The 25,711-nt window shown below is 46.7% G+C and overlaps 1 protein-coding gene across 1 annotated transcript in view; it reads right to left on the bottom strand.

Annotated features, from left to right (window-relative positions):
* Nucleotides 1-1,732: 1,732 nt before the first annotated feature.
* TBKBP1 (TBK1 binding protein 1) overlaps nt 1,733-25,711 on the bottom strand; it is a 78,004-nt gene continuing 54,025 nt past the window's right edge. Inside the window, exons 8-10 of the mRNA XM_015412452.1 lie at nt 11,931-12,049; nt 8,841-9,562; nt 1,733-1,922 (exon numbers count right to left, since the gene is read on the bottom strand). Coding sequence (XP_015267938.1) covers nt 1,794-1,922; nt 8,841-9,562; nt 11,931-12,049 — 970 coding nt within the window. The 3' untranslated portion in view covers nt 1,733-1,793. The remainder of the gene's footprint in view (nt 1,923-8,840; nt 9,563-11,930; nt 12,050-25,711) is intronic.

Genomic DNA, 25,711 nt, shown 5'->3' with positions numbered 1-25,711 from the left:
GTCTCAGACTTAAGAATGAATATATTCAGACACATGTAAAGAGGAGAAAGGAAATGAGATGGAAGGGGAGACACATGGCAGTTTGCAACCCTGACAGGAGACAGTATAGATGAGGAGAAAGTGATATCTTAGTTGCAAGTCTTTCCCCCCCCCAAAAAAAAAATGCATTGGGACAGACCACTGTGGTTTTGTGGAAACAAGGGAGTGAGATTACAAACACCTGTACCTTTACGCTCTACATTTAATTCTGTCCTCCTCCTACTAGTGCCCTTGTGAATTAGGCCATGAGGCAGAAGGCCCCAAGCCTGTTTTGGGCACCCGGAGCCCTTGGGATAAGGCAGGCTATATATCTAAACATGTACATTTGTTAATAAAGAACCTGGTGCTAGGGAAGACAGTGGGCTCAAGAGGAGAAAAACAGCACAGCACTGTCGGACCGCAGCCCCACGTGCAGGCAGGCCATTTGAAGGAGATGGATCTCGCAATGTGGAGGCACCGCAGGCCCGGAGAGAGGCCAACCAGGACATGCCAATTATTTTAGATCAGAACAGCAAAAGATATGCTTGGTAAGGCCAGAGAGAGACAGAGAGAGAGAGAGAGAGATCAAAAGGTAAACAGCGGATGTCCGATACAGGAAAGGTGTTTACATTTAGGCTGTTGTCAAAAAACAGAGTTAACATGCTGTCACTGCAGAAGATTAATGTTGCAGAATGTGGTGAGTACAATTCTGGTTATACGGGAACAAACTACCTAAAGCAAGGTGAGAGGTTCTTTATGAGGGGAGTGGAAAAACAGTTGCCAAAAGAGAACACGGACAGTCACGCGGAGGTGGGCGCTTCCTGGAGCTCCAGCCAAGTGGGCGGTGGACTGCTCCTCCGGCGCACCATGTAAGAAACGGGCACGAAGGAGGGAGGCTCCTTCAGTGCCAAAAAAGAAGCTTTTGTGTGTTATAATGTCCAGTGCAATTAACATAAGAACATCCATGCTACACTTCTGGAAGTTGGCTCTAAATTCTCAGCAGCATCATTAAAAGAAGAAGTGGGCTTTTAATGTAAAAGACCAAGACGAAGACGCTCAAACCAGCAAGTTGGAGGCCAAGGGTTTCGCTGTCCGATAAACAACCAACACGGTTTGGGCCTGACCGCCCTTAATAGCTTGAAAAGGCAGGGGGGATTTGACCCACTTGGACATTCCTGCATTGACATGGGCACAAAAACGAAACCTTTCGATTTCTTTCACCTGAGTGGTGGGGCTGTACCCTCAGCAGGTTGGAATTCGCCCATCCATCCGTTCTTTCCAACCCCACCCCACACGCCGCAACAATAATACACACAACCACAGGTGATTTCTCACTCATCCTACCCTGAGATCTCCCAGAGACATCAAAACTGAACCATATAGACAAGAGAGCCTCCAAGAAGGCCGTCTCAGTTCTGAACATCCAGACCGGGGCAAGGTTGTGAGCCTACTAAGTCTGGTCCAAGTACCCTACTTCACCCTTCCAACCCCACCGCCACCACAGCTGGTTCAAGCACTGGAGACATATTGCAGGTCCTGCTCATACAGAGCAGGAAGGAGAAGAAACCCACTTTGAAAGAACCAAGGCAAAGAGAACGGGATGAGGGAGAGGCAAAAACTCTTCACGGCTCGGTCTACTGGAGACTTGGAGGTATTTTAGAGAGAGCCCCTGTTGCTCCATCACTTTTCATGCAGCATCCAAGAAAGGTGGGGTGGGTTGAGGTGGACAGGTCTTGTTAAGGAAGCCAGAAGAAGAAGGGATGACGGCGCAGGCCTCAGATCTTGCTGTTCTCCAGGTGGGAATCAATGTGTTTTATCAAAGCATCGTCCGGGTAACCAATGGGGAAGGCCACCTGGCAGAGGGGGCAGCTTCGGATGTCAGAGTCCACTGTCTCCATCAGCAACTAAGGGATACAGGATGGAGAAAGAAAGCTTACAAATATAATTTGTTAATTAAATTAGATATGCAAGTATCCTTAAGAAGCAAGTATATCCTTCTGACACACACTGCAGGGTGCTTTCACACATGCTACATAATGCAGTTTCAATCCACTTCAGCGACCATTTGCAAGTGGATTTTCCCATTTCACACAGCAAAATTCAGTTGCAAAGCACATTGAAAGCAGACTGAAAGTGTGTTATTTAGTGCGTGTGAAAGTGCCCATACCTCTTTGGAACAGCATACCTCCCCTCCCTCATGTACACGTACACACACACACACACACACACAAAACATGAGTTGAGGTGAAATTCCTTTTGGTCCCAAAATTAACACACACCTGTCAGAGAAAGGGAGCCACGGTAACATAGAAAGCACGTGAAAGGCTTTGGAAAATTCCCGGAGGGGATGCACAGGGTGGGGAATGGTGCTTTTCAGCCCCCCTCCCTTACAAGAAGAGTCAAAGTATCATTTACCAGCAACAGCCAACAGAAGCAAGAAAAAAATTGCATTTTTTTAGATTAGAAATTTTTGCTGTTATATTCAAATATTGCTATCATATCTTGTAATCCGCCTACTGATTGACTGACTGAGTGATGTTATCATATTTTGTAATCCACCTTCTGATTGATTGAAGATCTTTTATTATACTCATAATCTGCCTTGGGTCCCAATGATAAAGGAGACGTATAAATGAAAATCATAACAATAACCGTGGTTTTCCCAGTGGCCCTTGGATGCTTCCATATGAGTAAGAACCTTCAGTTTTCCTCATGCAGCAAATCTCCTACAATCTGTTTGCAACTGGCTTCGTGTTTGGTCATTCTCAATACAATATTAATGCAATATTATTCCTCCTGCAATTTTCATCCCCACAGTCACTATTAATCAGCTAGAACTGGATGGCAAACTACTGGGGGCTAATCCCTTCCCTTAAAAAAAAAAGTTTCCCAAAATATGTGCCATTATGCGCATTTGTCTCTGGTATAAATGATCCATAGGAAGTGTCTTTCCCCTACATATTCTGTTTCCCCCCTTGTTCCCTCAAGTGTCCAGAAAATCCAAACTTTTTGCAGGTAATCTAGGGATGCCAGCCTCCAGGTGGGACCTGGGGATCCCCTGAATTACAGCTCCTCTCCAGACTACAGAGGTGAGCAGAAAAAAATGGATGCTTGGCATTGTATCCCACTGAGGTGCCCTGTCCTCCCCAGACCCCACCCCCAAATCTCCAGGGGTTTCCCAACCTGGATCTGGCAACCCTACCCGCCCCCCCATCCCTTGACAGTAGCAACTCTAAGGTAATCCCGTGACCTCTGCTTTCATTGCTTGAGGATCCGTAGTAATCATCCTCATATGTAATTTAAAAAAGGACTGCCCTCTCATGCAGATCAAAATATCCAAACAACAGGGCCAACCATGCTTACAATTTCAGGTTCTTCAACCCCAATTTTCCAAAAATAAGTAATTTTTTTGTTTGTTTGTTTAATAGGGAGTTTAAAAGAAATGAAACTTGGGCAGCTATGTTGGGTTGTTGTAGTAACCCAAAATGGCATGCCCAAGAGGAGGATAACAAAGTCAGGATGGAGGACAGCACAGCTGGAGCCCCAGTGAGTGGGTGAGGGGGGGGAGCCAGCGGCACAGAGGAAAACCAGGGCTGCACCCAGAAGGCGGGTGGGGGGTTGATAACGGAATGGGATTTCCCCACCCCACAATCCCACTTCTTAATGAAACAAAAAAGCAACTGAGCATCCAAAAAATAAATACCAGACTGGAGTTAAGAGCTTTTGGACATATCCACTCAAGTAGCCAACGCGGGGCTGTCGTTTAAATAATGAAGCGGCACAGCCAGCAAAGGGACGCCATTTTGAAACAAGCTGAGATAGAAAGAAGGGTTCATAGAAAGAGAGGGTACCGTCACACACTCTCATCTACCTGCCATGTCACAAATCACATCATAAAAAAGGATGCCTTAGAGAAGGGGGAAAACCCCGAGTTTTGGAGAGACATCACCTGGATTCTTGATGTTCTCCAGGTGGGATTCTCAGCAACAAATGAGTGAAGAGACACGAAACGTCTCTATGCCAGGGAAAACAAGTTAATGTGGAAACACCCTTAGTTCGAAGCAGATGTTTCTAATTCCTTTTGCTGCTGCTTTTTATTACAGAAACAAAAAACAACAAAAACAGGGGTCTGGCTGAGTGTTGAAAGAGCAGCTGGAAAGTCATCAAGAAAGTGCTGGAAGGAAACCAGTTAAATGAAACCTCAAGAAAAGTACCAACTAAATTAGAGCCATTTGGTGTAGTGGTTAGATTGTCAGACTAAGATCTGGGAGACCCAGGTTCAAATCCTCAGCAGTCATAGAAGGTTGCTGGGTGACCTTGGGCCAGTCTCTCACTTTCGGCAAAGCCCTACCTCACAGGGTTGTTATGAGGATAAAATAGAGGAGGTGAGGATAAAATGGAAGAGAGGAGAATGATATAAGTTGCTTTGGCTCCCCACTGGGGAGAACAGTGGCATATAAATGGAGCTAAATAAATAAAATTCTTAGTATTTTCTTCTCAGTGCAGCTGCTGAGTTTCTCTGAAAACCTCCAATATACAATTTCTTTAACAATTTGTAGAATTTGGGGGATCTGATTAAGAAGGATCTCCAAGTTTGGGGGGAAAGTGCCAACATTTTTAGCATACATTGATATAGGATAATTCTTAAAAATAATAATTGGATAAACTGTAACCTGCTTTCAGCTATACAGATAAGTTGAGCAGGAAATTAGTTTACTGCCACCAGTGTGCTTGGTACTTTGCAGAGTACAAGAAAACAGGTCCCTGCCCTGAGACGTTTACAGTGTAAACAATTGTGCAAAGTCCTTATACATACACACACAAACACATAATTGTAAGTCCTTGTGTGTGCCACTTCCTAATAAAGGACTCACAACGACCAGTGCTTGGGCAGAAGAAACTTAATGGGTTGTTAATGGATACATCAATTATTAGCTGAACTGAATTGCTTCAGTTATGCCAACTGGCTTTCTTATACTGGTTCCTTGTCGATCTCTAGCTCTGAATGTTGCCCTAAGTTTGGTTCTTTAATTATAAAAGGCTGCTGACCCCTGATTTGTGTGAAACTTGATTTAGGCTGATCTCTCAGCCCAGAAAGACTACCTCCCACCGCAGTTTCCAAAAATAATTTTCTCTCTCCATTTCCATACTCAGCTATAAGAAAGTACGTACATTTGGGGTTGCATCCAATCATCTTTTCTGCTAATGAGAAAAAGAAGCCGTTTGGGACCAACCAAAAAGGCAATTCCAGAAATTACAGGACCTGCATGCACAAAAACCACAGGGGATGTAGGATATAGTAAGGAGCGGAAATTGGTGGGACTGAGTGAAAAACCTGGCTCAAAGGAGTTCCTGCTACAAAAAGAGCCCTTTGTTTCTACTCCCAGTGTTCAGATCCTGGAAGCTTGTCAGTCTGGGGATCTCACAGGATCATCACAAGACTTCCCTACTTGTTGTTGTTGTTTTTACTAACCACAGGACGAATTTCAGCATACAGTATTTGTTCTTTCGGCAGGTGGTTTTCCTCACAGGCTTGGACTAAGCGGCTGCTTTTATGCCGGGGTCCCAAATGTGGTGCCCTTGTGGGTGCCATGCTGCCCACAGACCTTTTTTCCTGGCACCTGCTTTTACAAAGTGGGCTGGGCCAGGTGGAGCTTTTGCCCAGCAGGGCTTCTGATTGACCACTGGAGATCTGATTGGCTGGGCAGATTTTTAAAAACCTTACTTTGACAGCAGCTGCCGCCACAGCACAAAGATATTCACTGTGGGTGACTGAAGGTAAGCTACAGCGGCCATTTTGTGGCTGGCTCCGCTTCCTGTGTTAGCCATTTTGTGGCTGGCTCCGCTTCCTGTGTTAGCCATTTTGTGGCTGTGCTCATCATCCTGTAACAGAATTCCAAAGGTGCCTGAGTAGGGTTGCCGGCCCCCTAGGTCCGGGTGGGGCTTCCACCCCGCTTCTGGGGGCTCCAATCTGCCCCGGTCAGCTGTCCGATGGGGGAAGCCCCGCCCTCAAGCACCATCCCACGCTGCAGCCACCCCTCTCCCATCCCTCCTGCAGCGATTTAAAGGGCCTCAGCTCATCGACAGGGAGTGTGTGGCCTGCCGATCAGCTGGAGGGCCCTTTAAATCTTTCAGCAGGGAGGGAGAAGGGCTGTCACTGGCCGCAGCACCAGCCACACCTTTAAAGGCTCTTTTTGAGAGCAGGGTGGGGGCCGCGATGTGCAGGGCCCCCCAAAACCCCCCACTGGAAGGACGAAGGGACCTGGAGACCCTATCCCTGAGATCTCAAAGAGGCGCTGGGGACCCCTGCTTTTATGTATTGTAATTTATCTTTTAGTTGAAAGAAGAGAAGGAGATTGGATTTATACCCCGCCCTTCACTTGGAGTCTCAGAGTGGCTTACAAACTCCTTTCCCTTCCCCTCCCCACAACAGACACCCTGTGAGGCAGGTGGGGCTGAGAGAGCTCTTCCAAGGACTGCTCTTTCGAGAACAGCTCTGACAGAACTATGGCTTTCCCAAGGTCATCCAGCAGCTGCAAGTGGAGGAGTGGGGAATCAAAGCCGGTTCTCCCAGATTAGAGTCTGCACACTTAACCACTACACCGAACATGGTAAAAAAAACCCTGTACCCTAACAAGATTTATGAGGGTCCAAGACAGCCCCCTCCCCATCCTCCCAGAAACAGTTGCCTACATATTCCTTCTCGTTCCACTCAAGTCTTCAGTCTGTGACATTCAAATACTTCCCATTAAAAACTCTGACAAAAACCTGTTGAGTCTCCAGAGGGGAGGTCATATGAGTCTGCTGCCACCAAAAAGAAAAAGAAAAATCCAGGTTGTTGGGGTTTCTTTTTGCAAACTGAGACCAAAAGGTCAAGCAATGTTAAGTGGTGATTATTCAAAGTACAAATGACAACCAGTCAAAAAGGTAGAAGATCCAATCAGAACGGATGTGACCCACTTCTGACTGGTGACGAATTGACAGAGCCAGAGACATGGTGTACACAAATCTGTAAAAAGCAACAACTGTTTTCTGTCGTGAGCTAGCCACTCCCGATGGCCTTTGAGCCCAGAGCTGATGAGGGGAAAAACCAAAAAGAAAGATGGAGGGAACTGTTCAGACCAACCAGCTGGGCTGGATCCAGTGATGTGTGAGCAGGAAGAAAAAAGTGATTAGCATAGTTCTGCTTGAATAAGCAGTAACACAAAGGTATGCAGCAGCAAACTGCGCCTTCAGTATAATTTTTAACCAGATAACAGTGCGCATACAAAGTGACGGGAATGCACAACCGGCAGTTTGCATGGTTCTTACGTTTGTTTGCAAATTATATCGGAAGAAATATAGTGCGCTGGGTCTTGCTCACACAGATAACACAGATAGAAGCACTTCTACTTAGTACAAACACACAGCAAGGAGTTGTTTGAGAGCTTGCAGAAGGACTGTTAACACAGATGGAAATCTTCCGTGGGATCCAGCCCTTTATTTATGTAGAGGACCAAAGACAACAAGATCCAGTCAAAAGTGGTGTAGTGGTTAAGAGCACCTGACTTTAATCTGGAGAACCAGGTTAGATTCTCCCACTCCTCCTCCACATAAAGCCTGCTGGGTGACCTTGGGCCAGTCACGGTTCTCTCAGAACTCCCTCAGCCCCACCGACCTCACAAGGTGCCTGTTGTGGGGAGAGGCAGGGTAGGCAATCATAACCTATTTTGAGACTCCTTCAGGTAGAGAAAAACAGGGTATAAAAGCCAACTCTTCTGAAACATCCAATCAGACTGTTTATGACTGTCTTCTAATTGGTGATGCCAGAGGGATCATCCCTTTCTGTACTAAACCAACTTCTCCTGATTTCTCTTGAGCTTAAGTAGGACAAGTCAAAACACAAACGAACTCCAGTGCTGCCCCTTCGTGAAGGAATCTCCCTTTGAAACTCTTTTGTTGAGGGCTGTAGAAAACTACAGAAAATTTGAAGAGGCATCCTGTAATAGACTTGAGAGTTTTCATACTTGACTGAAAAAGTTTCAGAGGGAGACTCCAACATGAAGACGCTGAGCTGGAATTCACCTGCAAGCCCAGCACAATCATATTTGGGCACAGCTGGGACTGGGAGTTGAGCTAGCTCGCTATAAAAAGTAGTTGTTACGCCTTAGAGGTTTATATACTGGATGTATCTTGCGGTGTTAATTCATCTTTATTTAACTTCATTTATACTCTGCTTTTCTCCCCAAAGTGGCTGACTTTGTGTTCTCCCCTCCTCCATTTTGTCCTCACGGCAACCCTATGAGGTGGGTTAGGCTGAGAGACTGGCCCAAGGTCACCCAGTAAGCTCCTGGGACAGAGTGGGGATTCGAACCTGGGTCTCCAAGAATCTAGTCTGACACTCTAACTATTACACCACACTGGCTCTTATCACATACCCATTCTGACTGGATCTTTTACTCTTTTGACTGGATCTCATTCCTGTTCACTGCTTGCTTATTTACTTACTTAATTTATAAGTCACCCTTTCTCATTGAGATTTACGAAGGATTACACAACTGCTTATACTGCGTGGGCCTTTTAAACCTCAGTTGGTAAACAAATTCATCCCCCACTCCTTTACTACACCACTGTTACAACTACTAGATTCTGATCCACAAATGCTCATGCTGCTGCAATAGATCAGTCTTCAAGGACCTTTGTTGTTAGAGTTTATAAGCAAACACACACACACACACCCCAAATATACTGTAGGCAAATATTCTTAAAGTGATTCCGGACTTGGTATTAAAATCTGGATGGGGGCAAAGCACAGAACAACCACAGAACTGGATGATGCTTACATTGATTGAGGGCCAGGACTGAGCGTGCTCAGCCCTGGAGTACGAGGCATCGGTCCGGTGCGTGGAAGCGTCGGGGATGGGGAACCCTGCACAGAAAGAGGAGCAGCGAATTCCCCCGGCTTCAGGGCTGGGGGGACTTGGGAGGGCCCAGTCGTCTTCGTCTGAGGATTGCTTCTCGAAGCGCAAGTGCTCTTCGAAGGCGTCTCTGGCGTAAACGTCGCCGTAGGGACGGTGCTTTGGTAAGGTGGAAGCTTCCGGCTGCAGCCAGAGAGAGCTGTTCTGCTGGTACATAGCCGCGTCTCTCACCTCCGAATAGCTCCGGCGCCCTTGGAAGCTTGCTTTGATGTGGTGGCTGGAGGGTTTGACGTAGCCCAGATCCATGATGCTTCTCTCGCTGCCCGAAGATCTGTGCTGCGAGGTGATGGCGGAGGAAGAGCAGTTTGGGGCTGGCGAGCAGCGCTGCTGGGCGGGAGACTGGCCGGGCAGTGGTGCCGGGGAACGGCGCTGCGAGGCAGGCGACTGGCAAGGAGGCGGAGCCGGGGAACGACGTTGATGGGCGGGGGATTGGCAGGGCGGTGCCGGAGACCGTCTCTGCAGGGCTGGCGACTGGCACTGAGGGACGGACGGTCTCCCTTGCTGGGCTGGAGAGGTGCACTGGGGAGCTGGGGAGCGACGTTGCTGAGCAGGAGAATGGCGCTGTGAGTGCGGAGAGTGGCGATGCCCTGGAAAGGAACAGGAGCGAGAGAAGAATCACATCGTTGCTCCAAGAAGGAACAGATGTTCCGAGGCTGGAGGAGAGCTACCACTTTGTCGTCTGTCTTCAACCAGTGGCCTGGGCATCAAAACCAGCCACCTAATCTACAACAGATTTTGAGTCCGGCGGCACCTTTAAGACCAGCAAAGGTTTATTCAAGATGTGAGCTTTCGTGTGCACGCACACTTCCTCCGATAAAGCGTGCATGCTCATACCCTGAATAAACCTTTGTTGGTCTTAAAGGTGCCACCGAACTTAAAATTTGTCCTGCTGCTTCAGATCAACACGGCTGCCCACCTGTAGATCTAATCTACAACAGCGAGAAGCTATTTGAACACCCATGATGCAAAAGGAATGCTTACACCTCTGGCCTATGTTCAGGTTTCTTTAACAAGAGTCACTTCTGAACGAAGTGACGGCCAAGTGAAGGCTGAACTGAGTGAGGGCTGACACAGCCAACAATGGACCAGCACCCTTATCAAAAGAAAGCGTTCTCTGTCGAAGGGTTAGTGGGACCCATGAAGCCACCATACACTGCCCGACCCTTGGTCTATCAAGGGTCAGTACTGCCTACTTTGACTGGCAGCGGCTCTCTGAGGTCTCAGGTCTTTCACATCAACTCCTACCTGACCCTTTACCTGGATATGCCAGGGATTAAAACCGAGACCTTCTGCTTGCAAAGCAAGTGCTCTGCCACTGATCCACAGCCTCCCCCTTTTGAACCACAGCCTCATACAGAGTCAGCCCCTTGGTCTATCAAGGTCATTATTATCTCCTCTGAGCGGCGGCAGCTCTCCAAGGTCTTAGGTAGCGTTCCTGCACATCACCTACCACCTGACTCTTTAACCGGAGATCGGACTGATGCTCTACCACCAAGCCACAGCCCCGTTCGAGAGAGAGCCACTGGATCCAACTTGGTGGAAGGAAGTCACTGGACCAAATCCACAGTACCCATCCACTGACTTGTGTCCTCCATCCACTGCCTTGTATCAGCCAAACTTAAAGCTTTCCTGCAGCCCAAAAGAACCATTCCCTGGCTGGAGGAAAACGTTAGACTTTGCTGAGCAAGAGTGGAAGGATACAAGCTACTGACTCAGCCCTGAGCTAGCAAAGATATCGATTGGGTATGAATCCACCAAGGCTATCAGCCACTGATGTTATTAGCAGGCAAGAGGGCAAGCTTCAGAGTGGAACTCTCCCACTCCAGGCCACAGGAAGGGCCTCTCAGCTTTTGTGGTAACGCACCAAATGGTTTTTGCTCAAGTTTGGGGTCTGAGTGATCACTGTATTTGGCCAGGTGAAGCCAAACAGATTGGTGACTTTGGGTGGGGGATGGGGAGGGAGAAACATCGCTTTGAATGGCTGCATGGTACCTGTCATGATCTGGGCTGTGCAAGCAAGTGGGAGGAGACTAGGCTCCCAGAAGCCCCTAAGAGGTTTTGGAGCCAAAATTAGCCAATCACAGAGAAAGGGGACTTATAATAAAAGAACTGTTGCAAGAGGAGAAACTGTTCTTTCTTCCAAGAGGGCAGAGTCAGAAGGAAGGCTACTGCAGGGAAGAGACCCTCATCTTGAGAGGAAGGGTGAGTAGACTGAGGCCAACTTGAGACAGTGAGCTAGGGACAGTGAGCTAAGTTTAGACACGTTAGGGCATTTGGTTTCTTTTCTTTTCACCCACTTACTGTTATTATTCCTGCACCTTCTTTTGTTTGTTTGACCTCCTATAAAATAAACCTTTTCCATGTTGTTTACTCTGCCTGGTCCTCACGCCTATTATTAGGCCAAAAGGGAGGTCTGAAGGTCTTGGGAGGGTGCTCTGGGCCTTCTCAAGTGATCCTAAATCCAGAGTGGTGGCAGCACCAGGTGACACCCCACCTGAGCCTGACAGTACCTCTTGTGAATCACCTGAGGCATTCACTTTGCATCTGTACCTCTACGCTGCATTTATGTTCTTTCTGGTTGGTTGCGGGAGGGAGATGAGGGTACGTTTTCCCTTTTCAGTAGGGCCCCCAATTCCACACACACTTACGCACCTAATCTTCAGGAACTGTAACTTAAACACTGTCACAGCTTTGGACCTGAAGCTCCCTCTGAACAGCTACTGAATCCAGCACAGGCCCACTCAGGTTGCCAACTCCAGCTTGGGAACTTTGAGTTTGGGGAGGGGCCTCGGCAAGGTATAATACCATAAAGTCCACCCTCCAAAGCAGCCATTTTCTCCAGGGGAAGTGACCTCTGTAGTCCGGAGATCAGTTGTAATTTTGAGAGGTCTCCATGTCCCGCCTGGAGGCTGGCAACCCTAGGCCCATCTCCTTCCCCACCCACGCTGTACTCACCACCATTGACAGCCTGCTCTTGCATAAGCGTCCGGAGAATCTGGCTTTGCAGAGAACTCAGGTTCCTCAGGCGGCACAGTTCCTCCGTGAGCTCCGTATAGGCAAGAGCCAGGTTCACTCTAAAGAACAGGGAGAGAAAGGAAAGCCCCGCCAAAGGCATAAAAATGGCAGTAAAAGACTGCTGGTTGTACAGACTGCATCATTCCAGTCTTGCTCACCTACACTGGCTTCCAATTTGTTTCAGTGCCCAATTCAGAGTGCTGGTGTTGACCTTTCAAGACCTATATAATTTGGAACCAGCATACCATAACTATCACCTACTTCCACATGAACCTACCTGACTGGTACAGTCATTTCTGAGGCGCTGCTCAGGGTGTCCCCATTTTATGAGATTATATGGCTGACACCCCAACAAAGGGCCTTTTCGGTCATGGCACCAAAATTATGGAACTCCCTCCCTGGGTGCACTCATCTGTTCCCTTCTATCACTGTCCGCAGGTGAAGAGTTTTTTGTTTCATCTTCAGTTCCCTCAGGGATCCCTCCTTCCTGCCCTATATTCTAACTGTCGTACTCTGTATATTCACATATGTATTTCAGTGTGGGTTTTATGCTCTGTTTTTATAACACTCGTTTTAATTGTCAACCACTTTGGTAGCCCGGGTGAGGCAGAAATGTGCGATATAAATTTTGTAAATAAATAAATATTTGGAGGGTAGAAAATTAGTTGATTTGCACAACACCCTGGGGACGACTTTTCTATTTGCGGTGACTTCTTGAAGGGCACCACTGAAGGAAAATTAAGGCAAGGAAATTGTTCCACCACAGACTCAGCTTCCCAATAAGTGTGTTGCCACCGCAAAATGATCTTCTGACCAGTGGTGCGCTAAACTCGAAGCTGGGACTAGTTTGCGACTATGGCATATTGCTCAGATATCACCTCAGTGTGCCATCTATGGTGAGAAAAAAAGCATTCGTGTGGTCTTCCTTGGGTCCATATGGTTAGATATATGTTGCGAGTTCCATGCTGGAAACTTAATTCCCAGATACACATGGGCCCAATTCTTGAAGGGCACCACTGAAGGAATTCAGTGAAGGAATTCTTGAAGGGCACCACTGAAGGAATTCAATTTCACACTCGAAGCCACGCAGCCGCATTTTGACCCGTGGCTTTGCCCGATTTTCCCCGTGGTTTCGTGATCCTCAAAAAACAGGATCACGAAACCGCAGGGGAAATCGGGTGAAGCCACAGGTCAAAATGCGGCCATGTGGCTTCGAGTGGGAAATTAACCAATAGAAGTGGGGCAAAGGGAGGCGTGACTGCGGCGCAGCTCTTGTGTGAAATCAGTCCTGTCAGTACACATGGTACACCCAAAATGACAAACAGCAGCCTCCTGAGGCCACTTCCATTCAGATAAACAGTAGAGCTCCCTCTGCGCATGTGCTGGAGCCCCAAACCAAAGTGAGCCCACGTGTGTGTGGAAATTAAATCCCCAAGATGGCACTAGCGATACATATCTGAATGGTCAGACCCAGGAAGGAGGTGAGGAAAATGCAATGTATAGATAATCCGTGGACTGATTTAGGTGCTTTTCTAGGCAGGAGCAATTTTTGCCCTCTTTTTGCCAGGCCACATAACTCCCATAATTCTTTTCTCTTCAAAAACAAACAAACAAAAAAAGGGGGGGGGGAGACAACAGCATGAATCAGTCTCTCTCTCTCTCTTTTTTTTGCATGGAGGCCTTTCTAATAGGCAACCTTTTGCATAAGTATAATGCAGTGAAACCTTGACTCATCACCCAGCAGTGCCGAGTCACACACTTCCACAGTGACAGGGCAGCCATTTTAATAAACACCACTCTCATAAAACAGAGAAAAAATAACCACATAGATGAGATGAACTACAGTCTAGTTCATACACACACAAACAGCAGCTGAGGACTGTATTTCTAGACTGTACCACTCTGGCTGCAAGCAAAGGATTAAATATTTATCCTAAAAAAAAAAAAAGCACACAGAAAACCAGATGTCAGGGAGACAAATTATATCCTAGCCTTCTCCCAAACATGCTGTTTTTAAATACTTGCAAGGGGTTTCCCCCCCCAAAAATGGCAGGGACATTTTGGTTCCTTCAGTAGAAAAATGAAATAATGTACTTCACAGTTCCCCCCATGACCAAAATTCAAATGCAGGAGCAATCCTAAGCAGGTCTAATCAAGTTTAGTAGGTAATTCTGCTCTGGTTACTCTTATCACTTTAATGTTACAGGTCTGTGGTGTTATACATCTTGATGGACTTCTGTGGAGTTATACATCTTGATGGACTTTTCATTTGGGTGGGTTTTAATTGTTCTTAGCCTGCTTACGCTGCTTGAAGATGTTTTCTACTTTGGGTAGGTATGGGGGGCTTTTGATAGTGATAGTACTTTTCTTTGTTGGGAGATGCCCTGGAAAACCTTTGCGCTAAGATGGGAACTGCCTAAATGAATGAATAAATAAATAAATGAATGCTTTAAAATTGTTTGGCAGTCAAGGTGGCCAGATCCCCCGGTAGAGGCGGGGATTCCGCGCTGCCAGGCCTCGCCTCCCCGCTGCCAATCCGCTGGCAAGCAGGGGGGACTTACCCTGAAAAAGAGAGAGATCCATCCAACGTGCAGCGATGTCTCTATGACACTGCCCACGTGACCCAGAAGTCACATAATAACGTCTGGGATGACACTCTGGTATTTGGGCAAAAACTCTATGGTAGAAGCCAAATTTGCCATAGAGCTTTTGCCCAAATACCAGAGTATGGTTGCCAGGTCCAAATGTCAAGCTGGTGGGGGACTTACCAGGATGCTCTGGGAGAGGGAAGAGAAGAAGCATGCTGCGCCTACCTCACCTCCAGGTGATGTAGGCATGTGGAGGACAACTAGAGTATGTCCCCCCCCCGATGTCACCAACATGCCTTCCAGGTGATGTAGGCATGTCGTGCTTGGGGTGGTAACTCTTCCCTGCCAGCCAGCTGGCTGGTGCCAGGGGAAGCGCCAGAAGACAGGGGATCCCCCAAGCGCCAGGGGGACCTGGTAATCCTGTACCACAGTGTTGCCCTGATGTCTTGGATGTGATGATGTCGCTTCTGGGTCACATGGGCAGTGATGAAGACACATCACTATACATCGGATGGGCCTCCCTGATGCTCCCAGTAAGTCCCCCCCAAGGGGGACCCAGCAACCCTTTCGGCAACGAATCCATTGACCTAATCAGTCTCAACTGGTCAAATGTCTAACTCTAAAACGAGTACAGTCCAGGATCAGATATATCTCCTGTTTGTTTCCATAAGGTAGAGTGACTAGATGGTCTTTTAAAGGGCAATCCTCTTTTCCAAGGCCTGTCCTATGGAATGCCTGGGTCCCGCTTCTGCCCAGAAAAATCAGCTGAAGTGGATTGTTTTCCCTTCTAAAGAAGCTTTTCATGAACATTTGAGTGACAGGCTGTCACTCAGGGTGCTGAGCTCTTCCTGCTGCCGCAGAGAGACCTACCACAAGGCTGAGCTATATTTCTATTTAAGCTATAACAATTATTTGTAAACTAGGAATAAGGCTCATTGTGGAAATAAATACAATGAGCTCTAGAAAGAAGCTCTGGGAGAGTGCCAAGGCCTTGGGCACTCAGCGTCAATGTGCTGTGGCAACCTCAGCAGGGTATAATGACATCGAGTCCACCATTTTCTCCAGAGGAACTGATTTCTGCTACCTGAAGAGCAGTTGTAATTTTCAGTGATCTCTAGCCCTCACCTGGAGATTGGCAACCATTATTACCCAGGAAGAAATGGCTGGTTTGGAGGGTGGAGTCTATGGCATTGTACCTGTCTGAGGTCCCACCCTTTCTCAAACCTCACCATCTCCAGGCTCCACCCCTCAAATCTCCATGAATTTCCCAACCTGGAGTTGGCAACCCTATCTCCTTCCCAGCCAAGCATTAACCTGCCATTACCTGCCCCTCTGATTTCAGCTTTGCATCTCCTCCCCGCTCCCTCCTGGAGATCAGTTGTAATTCTGTGTGATTTCCACCCCTTTCCTGAGATTGGCAACAGTGGTTCCCCAGAAGGGAATGGCTGGTTGGGAGGTTGGAGTCCCCCCCCTCCTAAAACCTCACCCTCTCCAGGTTTCATCCCTCAAATCTCCAGGAATTTCCCACCTGGAGTTGGCAACCCTATCTCCTTCCCAGCCAATATTCAACCTACCTTTATTTTCCCCCTCTCTCTTCAGCTTTCCATTTTCCCACACACACACACCTGCAGTCTCTTCTGTGCTCTGAAGCCCTGTCTGACACGGAGTCAACAATTTTCCATGCTCTGAAGCCCTGACTGCCACAGAGTCCACCATTTTCTCCAGGGGAACTGATCTCTGCCATCCGGAGAGCAGTTGTAATTCTGAGTGATCTCCAGCCCTCACCTGGAGATTGGCAACAATGGTTTCCCAGGGGAAAAAGTAGTCTTTTTCTGCAACGGGGACCAAAGCAGCTTACATCATTCTCCTCTCCCACTTTTGACTTGCACAGCAACCCTGTGAGGTAGGTTAGGCTGAAAGTCTGTGACTGGTCCAAAATCACCCACTCAGCTTCTACAGCAAGAACCTGGATCTAGCAGACCCTGCTCTGAAGCACTGACTGCTACGCCTAGGGCAGCCAACCTCCAGGTGGAGCCTGAAGATAATCAGATATCACAACTGAACTCCAGACAAGATCTCTCCCCCCTGGAGAAAATAGCTGCTTTGGAAGGTGGGCTGTATGGCATTCTGTTCAGCTGAGGCCTCTCCCCAAATCCTGGCTTCCATAGAGTCTACCAGAAAATCTCCAGGAATCTCCCTACTTGGAGCTGGCAACCCTAGTCAGGAGTAGCCCCAATGAGTTCCTCACAAAGGCCTGCAAAGGGTTTGCTTTGTCTGAACCAAGATTGGTTGCCTACCATGGTGAAACGGGCTCCAGTTTACAACTCAGCTGTTTGCCTTTCTCCCTCATCCCGTGGGCGTATCTCACTCCTTAAGTTTGCTGCCACCACTCACGGAATCATCACTGCCTTTTTAGAGGGACAGTGAGACCCCTCTGGCTGAATCTCCCTATTTGGAGATGAAATCCCCAATCTTTGGTGGATCCCTGGAAAGTTGGCAACCCAAGGGTTTGGCCTTTCCTTGCTTCCCTGGGCTACCCCCTCCCTTTGGTATTGTGCAGAGCGGGGGAGACTATGTGGTCAGAGCACAACACAGATTACTAGCCCAAATGAAAGAATTTATTTAACTATTTACACAGTTATGGAGCACACACACACTGTAGGAGTAAGCAGACACCATGAACCAACAGAGCATAAATCAACAGAGGTTAAACGCAATCCTCTATCCCTACACAGAATACTCTTTAGCGCTGAAGGTTGTGGGCTCACCTGTACTTCAGCTTCTCTCTGTAGCCCAAGAGAGCAGGGAAACTTCCATTCATTCCACAGTCCAGCCGACTGTGGAGTGGCTGAATTTCTGCTGCTCCCAGGGACGAACACTGCTTTGGGACAGTGCCTGTTTTCCCACACGTTTTGGCTTTGGGGCAGCTGGGAACTGTATGGCAGCAGATGAGGAAGCCCCATTCAACCCAGTGAGTGATACTCCTGCAGGCCCCTCTCTAGAACTACAGCTCAATTAAATCTTATGGGGGAACATTTTAAACAAAGAACCACAGCCATCTTACAAACACAGGTAACTGCCATTTCGTGACACCTACCAACAGCCACTGAGAGGAAAGTTAGTTCCACACAGGAAAAGCATCTTCATCAAGAGAGAAAGCTGTTTGCCAGTAATTCTGACAGGGCACGGTGGCTGAAAGGGGAGTGGGCAGGGAAGAGGAGCAGACCCAGCACCCAGCCAATGGTACGCAAGTACTCTTGAGTGGCGGCTGTTGGGCCAATGGCTGAGGGAGAGCATGGAATGTTGCCACTTGAAAACAGAATTATTATATAGAGAGATTTCTATCTCTGAATATAGATTACCACATGCCGATTTTGTTATTTTCCCTCCTCTTTTCTGAGGACTTTTTTTGGTCATCCATAGCATGCCTCCTTAAGCCTTTATCTGTTTATAAATTTTAAACATAAATTTTAAACATTTATATCCCATGCCCTTTCAGTATATAATGCACTCAACAACAGTCACAGTTTAAGAAGGTGGACTCTATGGCATTAGATCCCACTGAAGTCCCTTCCCTCCTCAAACCCTTCCCTCCTCAGTCTCCACCCCCAAAATCACCTGGTATTCCCAAACCATCTGGCAACCCGATCAACCCTCCAGCATACAAAAGTAGCCATCATTCTATAATTGCGGCCCAAACCCTTGTTGGTCTTCTAAAATGTAACAGAAATGGTACCAAACACACATTCTGGATAGGGGGGGGGGGGAGGGTTCCAGAGTCACAATGTCTTCTCTAAGGTGGCCCCTCTCAAAAGTAACCAACTGCCAAACCAGCAAAACACTAACAGTACTCTACATCTGACCATAGTGTTGGTAGAAGTGGTTCCTGAGGTAATTTAATCCTGAGTCACTAAAGGTCAAAACCCAGCATTTTGAAACAAAACCCAATAAAATTGAGTTACAACTGAGGCAATGTGGTCAAAGGCACCTCTTTCCCACTGATATTTACGAGAATTTCTCAAAGATATGCTTGAAGACAGCAACGGTTTTTTAACAGCAATTGGTGGCATTAGTTTGGCTCTTCCCCCACCCCCGCTAATGGGGTCAGAAATTGATGTACTGCGGCACCATGTAGGTTTCACGACATTATACAATTTTTGCATTAGTAGACTGTATTTTAATATATTATTTTGTTTTAAACTGTTGTATACCACTCCGAGACCGCTCTGTGGGGAGGGCGGTATAGAAGCCAAATCTCCCTTATAAATAAAACCCGAATGGTGGTGGCACTTCTCTAGAACATTCCACAATCTCCAAAATCAGTTCACTCTCTGATCTGTCATTCAGAGGGTCTCCCTATCCACTGGCTGCTTTGCCTGAGTCCTGCCTCCAACATTCTAAACATTTTGCTAATCCTCTCCCCCCCATAGCCAGTCAGAACACAGAGGTTATTTGCATATGCAGCCTCATTGGCCTCTGCCTCAGAACACAGAGGTCATTTGCATATGCGACTTGATTGGCTTTTGCCTCTAACATTCTAAACAGTTTTGCTCTTCTGAGGTAAAATGTGTCCAATCTCCAGGTGAGGGCTGGAGATCACTCAGAATTACAACTGCTTTCCAGATGGCAGAGATCAGTTCCCCTGGAGAAAATGGTGGGCTCTGTATCCTTATATGCTGCTGAGGTGGCCCCCGTATGACAGCCAATGTGACGTAGCAGTCAGGGCTTCAGAGCACGGGAGAGGCTGCAGGTGTGTGGGGGGTAGAAAGCTGAAGAGTGAGGGGGAAATAAAGGTAGGTTGATGATTGGCTGGGAAAGAGATAGGGTTACCAACTCCAGGTGGGAAATTCCTGGAGATGTGAGGGATGGAGCCTTGAGAGGGTGAGGTTTCAGGAGGTGTGGGACCTCGCGCAGGTACAAAGCCATAGACTCCACCCTCCAAACCAACCATTCCCTTCTGGGGAACCTTTGTTGCCAATCTCCAGGTGAGGGCTGGAGATCCCTCAAAATTACAACTGTTCTTTAGGTAGCAGAGAGTCACCACAGCAAATTGACACTGAGTGTCCAAGGCTGGGGCACCCGCCCAGAGCCTCTTTCTAGAGGCAGTTGTTTTTATTTCCACAACGGGCCTTTTTCCTAGTAAATAAATAAATAAAAACAGCCCCCACTTTAAAAAAAAAAAGATTTTTTTTAAAAAAGATAACCCAGTCTGAAAGTCACCCAGGCCTGTGCCACTGTGGCCAGGTGATATTTTGTGGTCACTTTTTACACAAACATCTGCTGTCAATATTTATATAGGAAGGAACCATGTCTTTCCCCCACCCTTGCCCTTCCTTTGTCAGTTCTAGATGAGTGATGGGTTTAGAATCTCCAGCAAGCATCTCCCCTACTAGCTAAAATATAAATTAGACCACAAAGGAATCCCAGCAGATGGTGGGCAACAGCTCCTCCATGCCCCTTTCCCAAAAGGGAGTGTTTTCATGGTATCTTCACCTCCTCACTCACCATCAGTTTTCAGCTGAGTGCGCCATTTGACATCCCTGGTAGGACACCAACTTATATCTCTCTCTGGCTCACTCATTCACATGCACCACATTTCTTCTTTCAAAAGTAGTTTTAGATCTTTTCAGACCTTATCATCATCCGTACTGGGAGCCTACCATCTGTGTGTGACAAGACTGCATGCTACTGTGCTCGTCCTGATATATGCAGTCACCCTGTTGTGTGAACAGGGGCAACATGAGTATGTACCATGCATGTACAGCTTCTATACGTGCAAAGTGACCATTGAATTTTCAGAACTCACATTACCATACATGTACAACCTCAGTAAATGTGAAAGACACATGTTATGCAACACAGTGGTTGCACCTATTGGGAAGATTGCGGGTAACACGCAGTCCCATTGTGTGTGGTTTTTAAAGGACATTTGTGATGGGGACAGTACTTTATCCTTATCAAAGCGCCACAGTTAACCTCCTTCCCGTAGTCTATCAGTACAACTCAAAGACAACTCACAAAAAAGATCATGGAACCTGCAATCACCCATCCATGAAGAAAACAACCAAAATGGTGTGTGTGTGTGGGGGGGTCACTCAACAGAGACAATAGGAGCATTACTAAAAGTCAAAATTTGGTTATCTTACTTCAGCTTCTGTCTAAGGCTGAGATTGTTTATTCAACATATCTTGATGAAGGTAGGTTCTTTTTCCAATGGTTAATCATTCTGATAAATCCTTCCCAACTTATCAATGCTCAGCTCAAAGAACCACTATTTCTTCTGCATACCAAAAATAACACTCTCTCCAGAATTCAGGCTGCCGAACACAGCGCAGCTTCCTGTTCAAGTTCAGGTATGCCACAGTTAAGGATCTAGAAGTCCAGCTTTATGAACATGACAACACTGGCACAAAGAGAGGATGTGGCAACTCTTTTCCCCCTCGAGGGGTTGACCCACTGCCCATCAACGCCCTGACAAAATCGTCAACTCTTGCAAAAGTCTTACTCTGAACTTCTGTGTCACCTTGAAAGAACATATTGGGTACGTTTATGAGAATGGAGAACCTGTCTCCTGAGGTTACCAAAGGCATATCAGCAGGAGGACATCTTTTGCTGAAAGAGCCATCGAGTTAAACTGAATGGCTGTGACAAGGGGGGACATGGGAGATGGGGTACACCTAACTATATGAGACAGCTATTCCCTTGCTATGGGTTTTTCACCAATTGTCTCTTCAGTGATTCTGAGAAGGGGTAAAAAAAAGAGAAGATTATTCAATTCTGCCAAAAGAAAATTAAATTGGATTCTTTTTCACCCCCGAGTTAGACAGGACAACACAGTCCCGTCCCCGTCCCCCTCAGGGGGTGCAACTGTTTCTCCCAACATTTGAAAGCTTTCATTGAGGGGTTTTGATAGGCAAGAAAATGAAATGCCTTGAAAGGTCCAACCGCAGATGACCAACGTCACTTGACAAACACACACAACACATACCCCCCCCCAAGGCAATCTGGTCTCAAATGGGCTGGGGAAATGTTCCCTACAGACAGCAGTTCCAGTGCTGAAATCACCTCTGGTGCTGGAGCAAAACAATGTACAAAATGGTCTCCCAGCTCTTCCTCTCTAACAGTGGAATCCTACACAGAGTTAACACTCTTCTAAGTCTATTGACTTCAACAGATTTAGAAGGCTGGAGATGTATTTAGGATAGCACTGCAAGACTCCCAGCTTTTAAAGTGCCCTGTCCCTCTTTCCCCTCTGATCTCTGAATTTAATTCATTTATAAAATGTTTATAGCACTTCCTATCCATCCCAATTGGGTACAGGTGGCTTCAAATAACAAACGTAATAAATAAAATACAAATGAAAAATGACATCTTTATAAATCAGCAACAACAATACGTCGTTCATGAAATCAGTGATCCATCCAGACAGGTGACTTAACGTTTAAAATCTGTGCCACAAAATAAACTCTTTCAAGCTCATTTAGAACATAAATAGGTTTGTTGGGTACATGCAAAAGGTTTCATTTATTCATGGAGCTCAACATAGCATCTAGGCTTTCAGAGAAAATAATATAACAATAATTGAATGCATGAGAGAAAGAAACAGTCAACACTTTAGGAAAGGTAAACATTGAATACATAATTTGAAATGGGTACATGCCAAATTGTTTGAGATGTAACAGGAGTTCAGCCTGTCTTGGATTAAAAAAAACCTTGACTATTCAGGCTTGCGGTCTGAGTGTGTTCATGGACCCCAGCATTACTTATGAATGTCCAAGTGACAACAGGAGCATTCCACCAGGTAAAGCTGGTTGCACACCTTTTTGGAGAAGAATGATTATGTTCTGGTGACCTCCAGTTTGGACTATTCTAATGTACTCTGCCCGGAGCTGCCACTGAAAGGTGTTTGAAAAATTCGGCTGTTCCAGAATGCAGCTCCCAGACTGCTAACAAAGACAGGGTGTACGGAGATTATAATTTCTATACTGAAGAATTGTTCTGGCCTCTAGGTGGTTTCCAGGCCCAATTCAATTGGACCTTTAAAGCCCCAGGGGTCTGCAACCTACTGAGTCAAATGTGGCTCAGTACAGAACCAAATTGGGCTTTTTTTTAAAAGAAAGGGGTCTATGCCTCAGTGGTAGAGCATCTGCTTCGCATGCAGAAGGTCCCAGGTTCAATCCCCCGCACCTCCAGTTTAAAGATCAGGTAGCAGTTGATGTGAAAGACCTCTGCATGAGACCCTGTCTGAGTAGACAATGCTGCTGTACAGTGATTCAGAATAAGACAGCTTCGTGTACGACTGCCAAGGGAGTTCATATTTGCTACTCAGACCATTTCCACAGTAGTGAAATTCCCCACACTGACCTTTTTAAAACTCCACATTATGTGAAATTTTCCACTGTAGATTTTTCCACACCAGGCACAAACCCGAAGTTCTTACCCCGCATTTTCAGAATCCCCAGTTTTAGTGAGTTCCAAAAATGCAGGGTAAGGAGGAGAAAACTTCGGGTTTGCGCCTAGTGAGGAAAAATCTACTGCAGAAAATGTCACGTAACGCACAGTTTTAAAAATGTCAGTGAGGGGAATTTCACTACTGCAGAAATGGTCTCAGAGACTACCAAGGAAGTTCAGAACTGCAACTCAGAGGCACACCCCCTCCGTTCATCTCTTGCCTTGAAAACTGTATGGGGTGACCATACGGTGATTGGACGGCACCTTCCACCCCCGCTAGGTTTGTTGGCCAACCCCATAGCTCGCTTACAGTATTTAATGATGTTTGAATATGGAATGAGCCGTTCTGCCTCCTGAAAAAAGAGCTGCAGCAATACCAGATGAAGCAACACCAAGAGTGATCATTTTTTGTTGGTGAGCTGCAGGCAAAATTAGATTTATACCAAGCGTCATATTCCATCTTTCTCCCCAATGGGGACCCAAAGCGACTTTGCAGCATTCTCCTGTCCTCCGCTTCATCCTCACAACAAAACTGTGGGGTAGGTGAAGGGGAGAGGTTGCAACTGGCCCAAGTAAACCCAGAAAGCTTCTGTGGCCAGTGTGGTATGGAAACCTGGGTCTTCGAGATCCTGATCAGACCCTATCCACTAACAACACTGGTTGTGATAAGGTCAGGGAGCTCTGTAATAAGGTCAGGGAGCTCTGCCTTTCTCCTCAATGGGGAACCAAAGAGGTTGACATCATTCTTCTCTCCTCCATTTAATCGTCACGACAACCCTGACAGTAGGCCTAGCTGAGAACTGGTGACTGGCCTAAAAGCCATCAGCCTTCCAAAGCAGAGTGGGAATTCAAACCTGGATCTCTTTGATCCTAGTCCGACATTCTGACAACTACACTAGACAAGCTCTGATAGGGCAAGGAAACCATTAAACCTCCTTTATGTCCCATCACAGACATTGATAGTCCACCTATCTCACTTGGACTCAAGGTGCATAACACAGAGTGAGTCAATTCAATCAACAGACGGGACATTCAATAAACAAAGGAGGAGGAGGAGGAGGAGGAGGAGGAAGAGAGGAAGAAAAGGAAGAAAAAGAAGAGGCGGTGGCAGTGGAGGAGGAGGAAGAGTTGGATTTATACCCTGCCCTTCACTACCCAAAGGAGTCTCAGAGTGGCTTACAATCACCTTCCCTTCCTCTCCCCACAACAGATACCCTGTGAGGTAGGTGGGGCTGAGAGAGCTGTGACTGACCCAAGGTCACCCAGCTGGCTACATGTGAAGGAATGGGGAATCAAACCCGGTTCTCCAGATTAGAGTCTGCCGCTCTTAACCACTACACCAAACTGGCTCTAGTACCAATTGGAAATCTAAAAACAGAGCTGAAGCAAAGCATAAGTCTTAACATGGCACATTAAATAATACAAAAAGTACGCTGTAGGATCCTAGTTTCAGTAAAGTAAACACAGTCCTATAGACCACAGCCCCTAATAATTTATCTAAATAACTTTGTGAATCATTTAGTACAGCGCAACTCCATTGCTTGCGTAGAAAAGCTCTCTTGAATAATTCAGTTTTGCATCATTTGTGGAATGCCATGAAGCAGGCCATTCCATAAGGTGGGGATGAATTGGGAGCAGCCACGGAGCAGCTATCTTCTGCTGCCTTTTGGAAGGACCTGCTGCACTGGACATGGAGGTGCCATGTTTCCTGCTGCATTTTGTATGCATGTTGAAAGGAACAGCAGGATCCTGAGGCGAGGTCATTCAGTAGTGGCTAGGATTCCCCCATGGAACTGACTCATGGTTTGTTCCCCACTAGGGTACACCACCCGGTGCCTGACTTATGTTTCCTGACCCCTGAATGTGTTTGGTCTTCTTGCCTGCATTCATAGCATTGAGGCTGGTTTGTTCCCCCCTACCTGACACATGACTTGAATGTCGCATGACTTCCTGTCATGAGCTTGTAGCTCAGTGAATCCTACATCTGGAAAGGTTAAAGACCACTGATCTATGGCACTCGGAGGCACGCTGTTAGAGACAAAAAAATGTCTAGCTCAGTCATGAGAGGGAGGGAGAGCTTTTAATACCTGTGGAACTGCTGCAGCTGTGGTTTCGTAGTCCCAACTGCAACCACCAGCACAAAATATGTAACTGTGTGGTCTGCCTACATGCTTGGTTGAGTTAAAGTTCACCTAGAAATAGATGAAACCACAAGCTTTGCATTTCCTGGCCCCGATCCACAGAACACTGGAAGCCAAGAAGACTTCCGTGCACTTTGCTCAACCAACTCAAAACACTTGACGTAACTTCACATTTTTAAAAAAAACAATACCTCTGACCATGTGCAGAATCCACTTCCCTCCTCTCCCCCTAGGCAATCCTTTGAGGAGCCAAAGTTTATGTATGCACATTTAAAATTAGAAGGCTGTGAGTGGCTCATAAGCAAAGATGACCCCTGGCATCTCTTTTCTTTCATTAAGAAATTAAGCACTCCTCTACAGTTTAACCCAGCTTGCTTTTTAAGTTTCACATCAGATCCCTTTCACTGCTATCTTCCAGTTCTGAGCATCCAGAACTCTTATCCCTCAGCATATAGTAGCTGAATGAAATGGAAGTATTTCTACTCAGAATGCCAGAAGTATACCCAAAGTGTTATCACCAGGCAGCCGTGGCAGAAGACAC

The sequence above is a fragment of the Gekko japonicus genome, unplaced genomic scaffold (assembly GCF_001447785.1).
Source record: "Gekko japonicus isolate JY-2015 unplaced genomic scaffold, Gekko_japonicus_V1.1 scaffold8, whole genome shotgun sequence".
Classification (NCBI taxonomy): domain Eukaryota; kingdom Metazoa; phylum Chordata; class Lepidosauria; order Squamata; family Gekkonidae; genus Gekko; species Gekko japonicus.
Note: the sequence above shows the minus strand (reverse complement) of the source record. Positions and strands in the feature narration are given on the sequence as shown.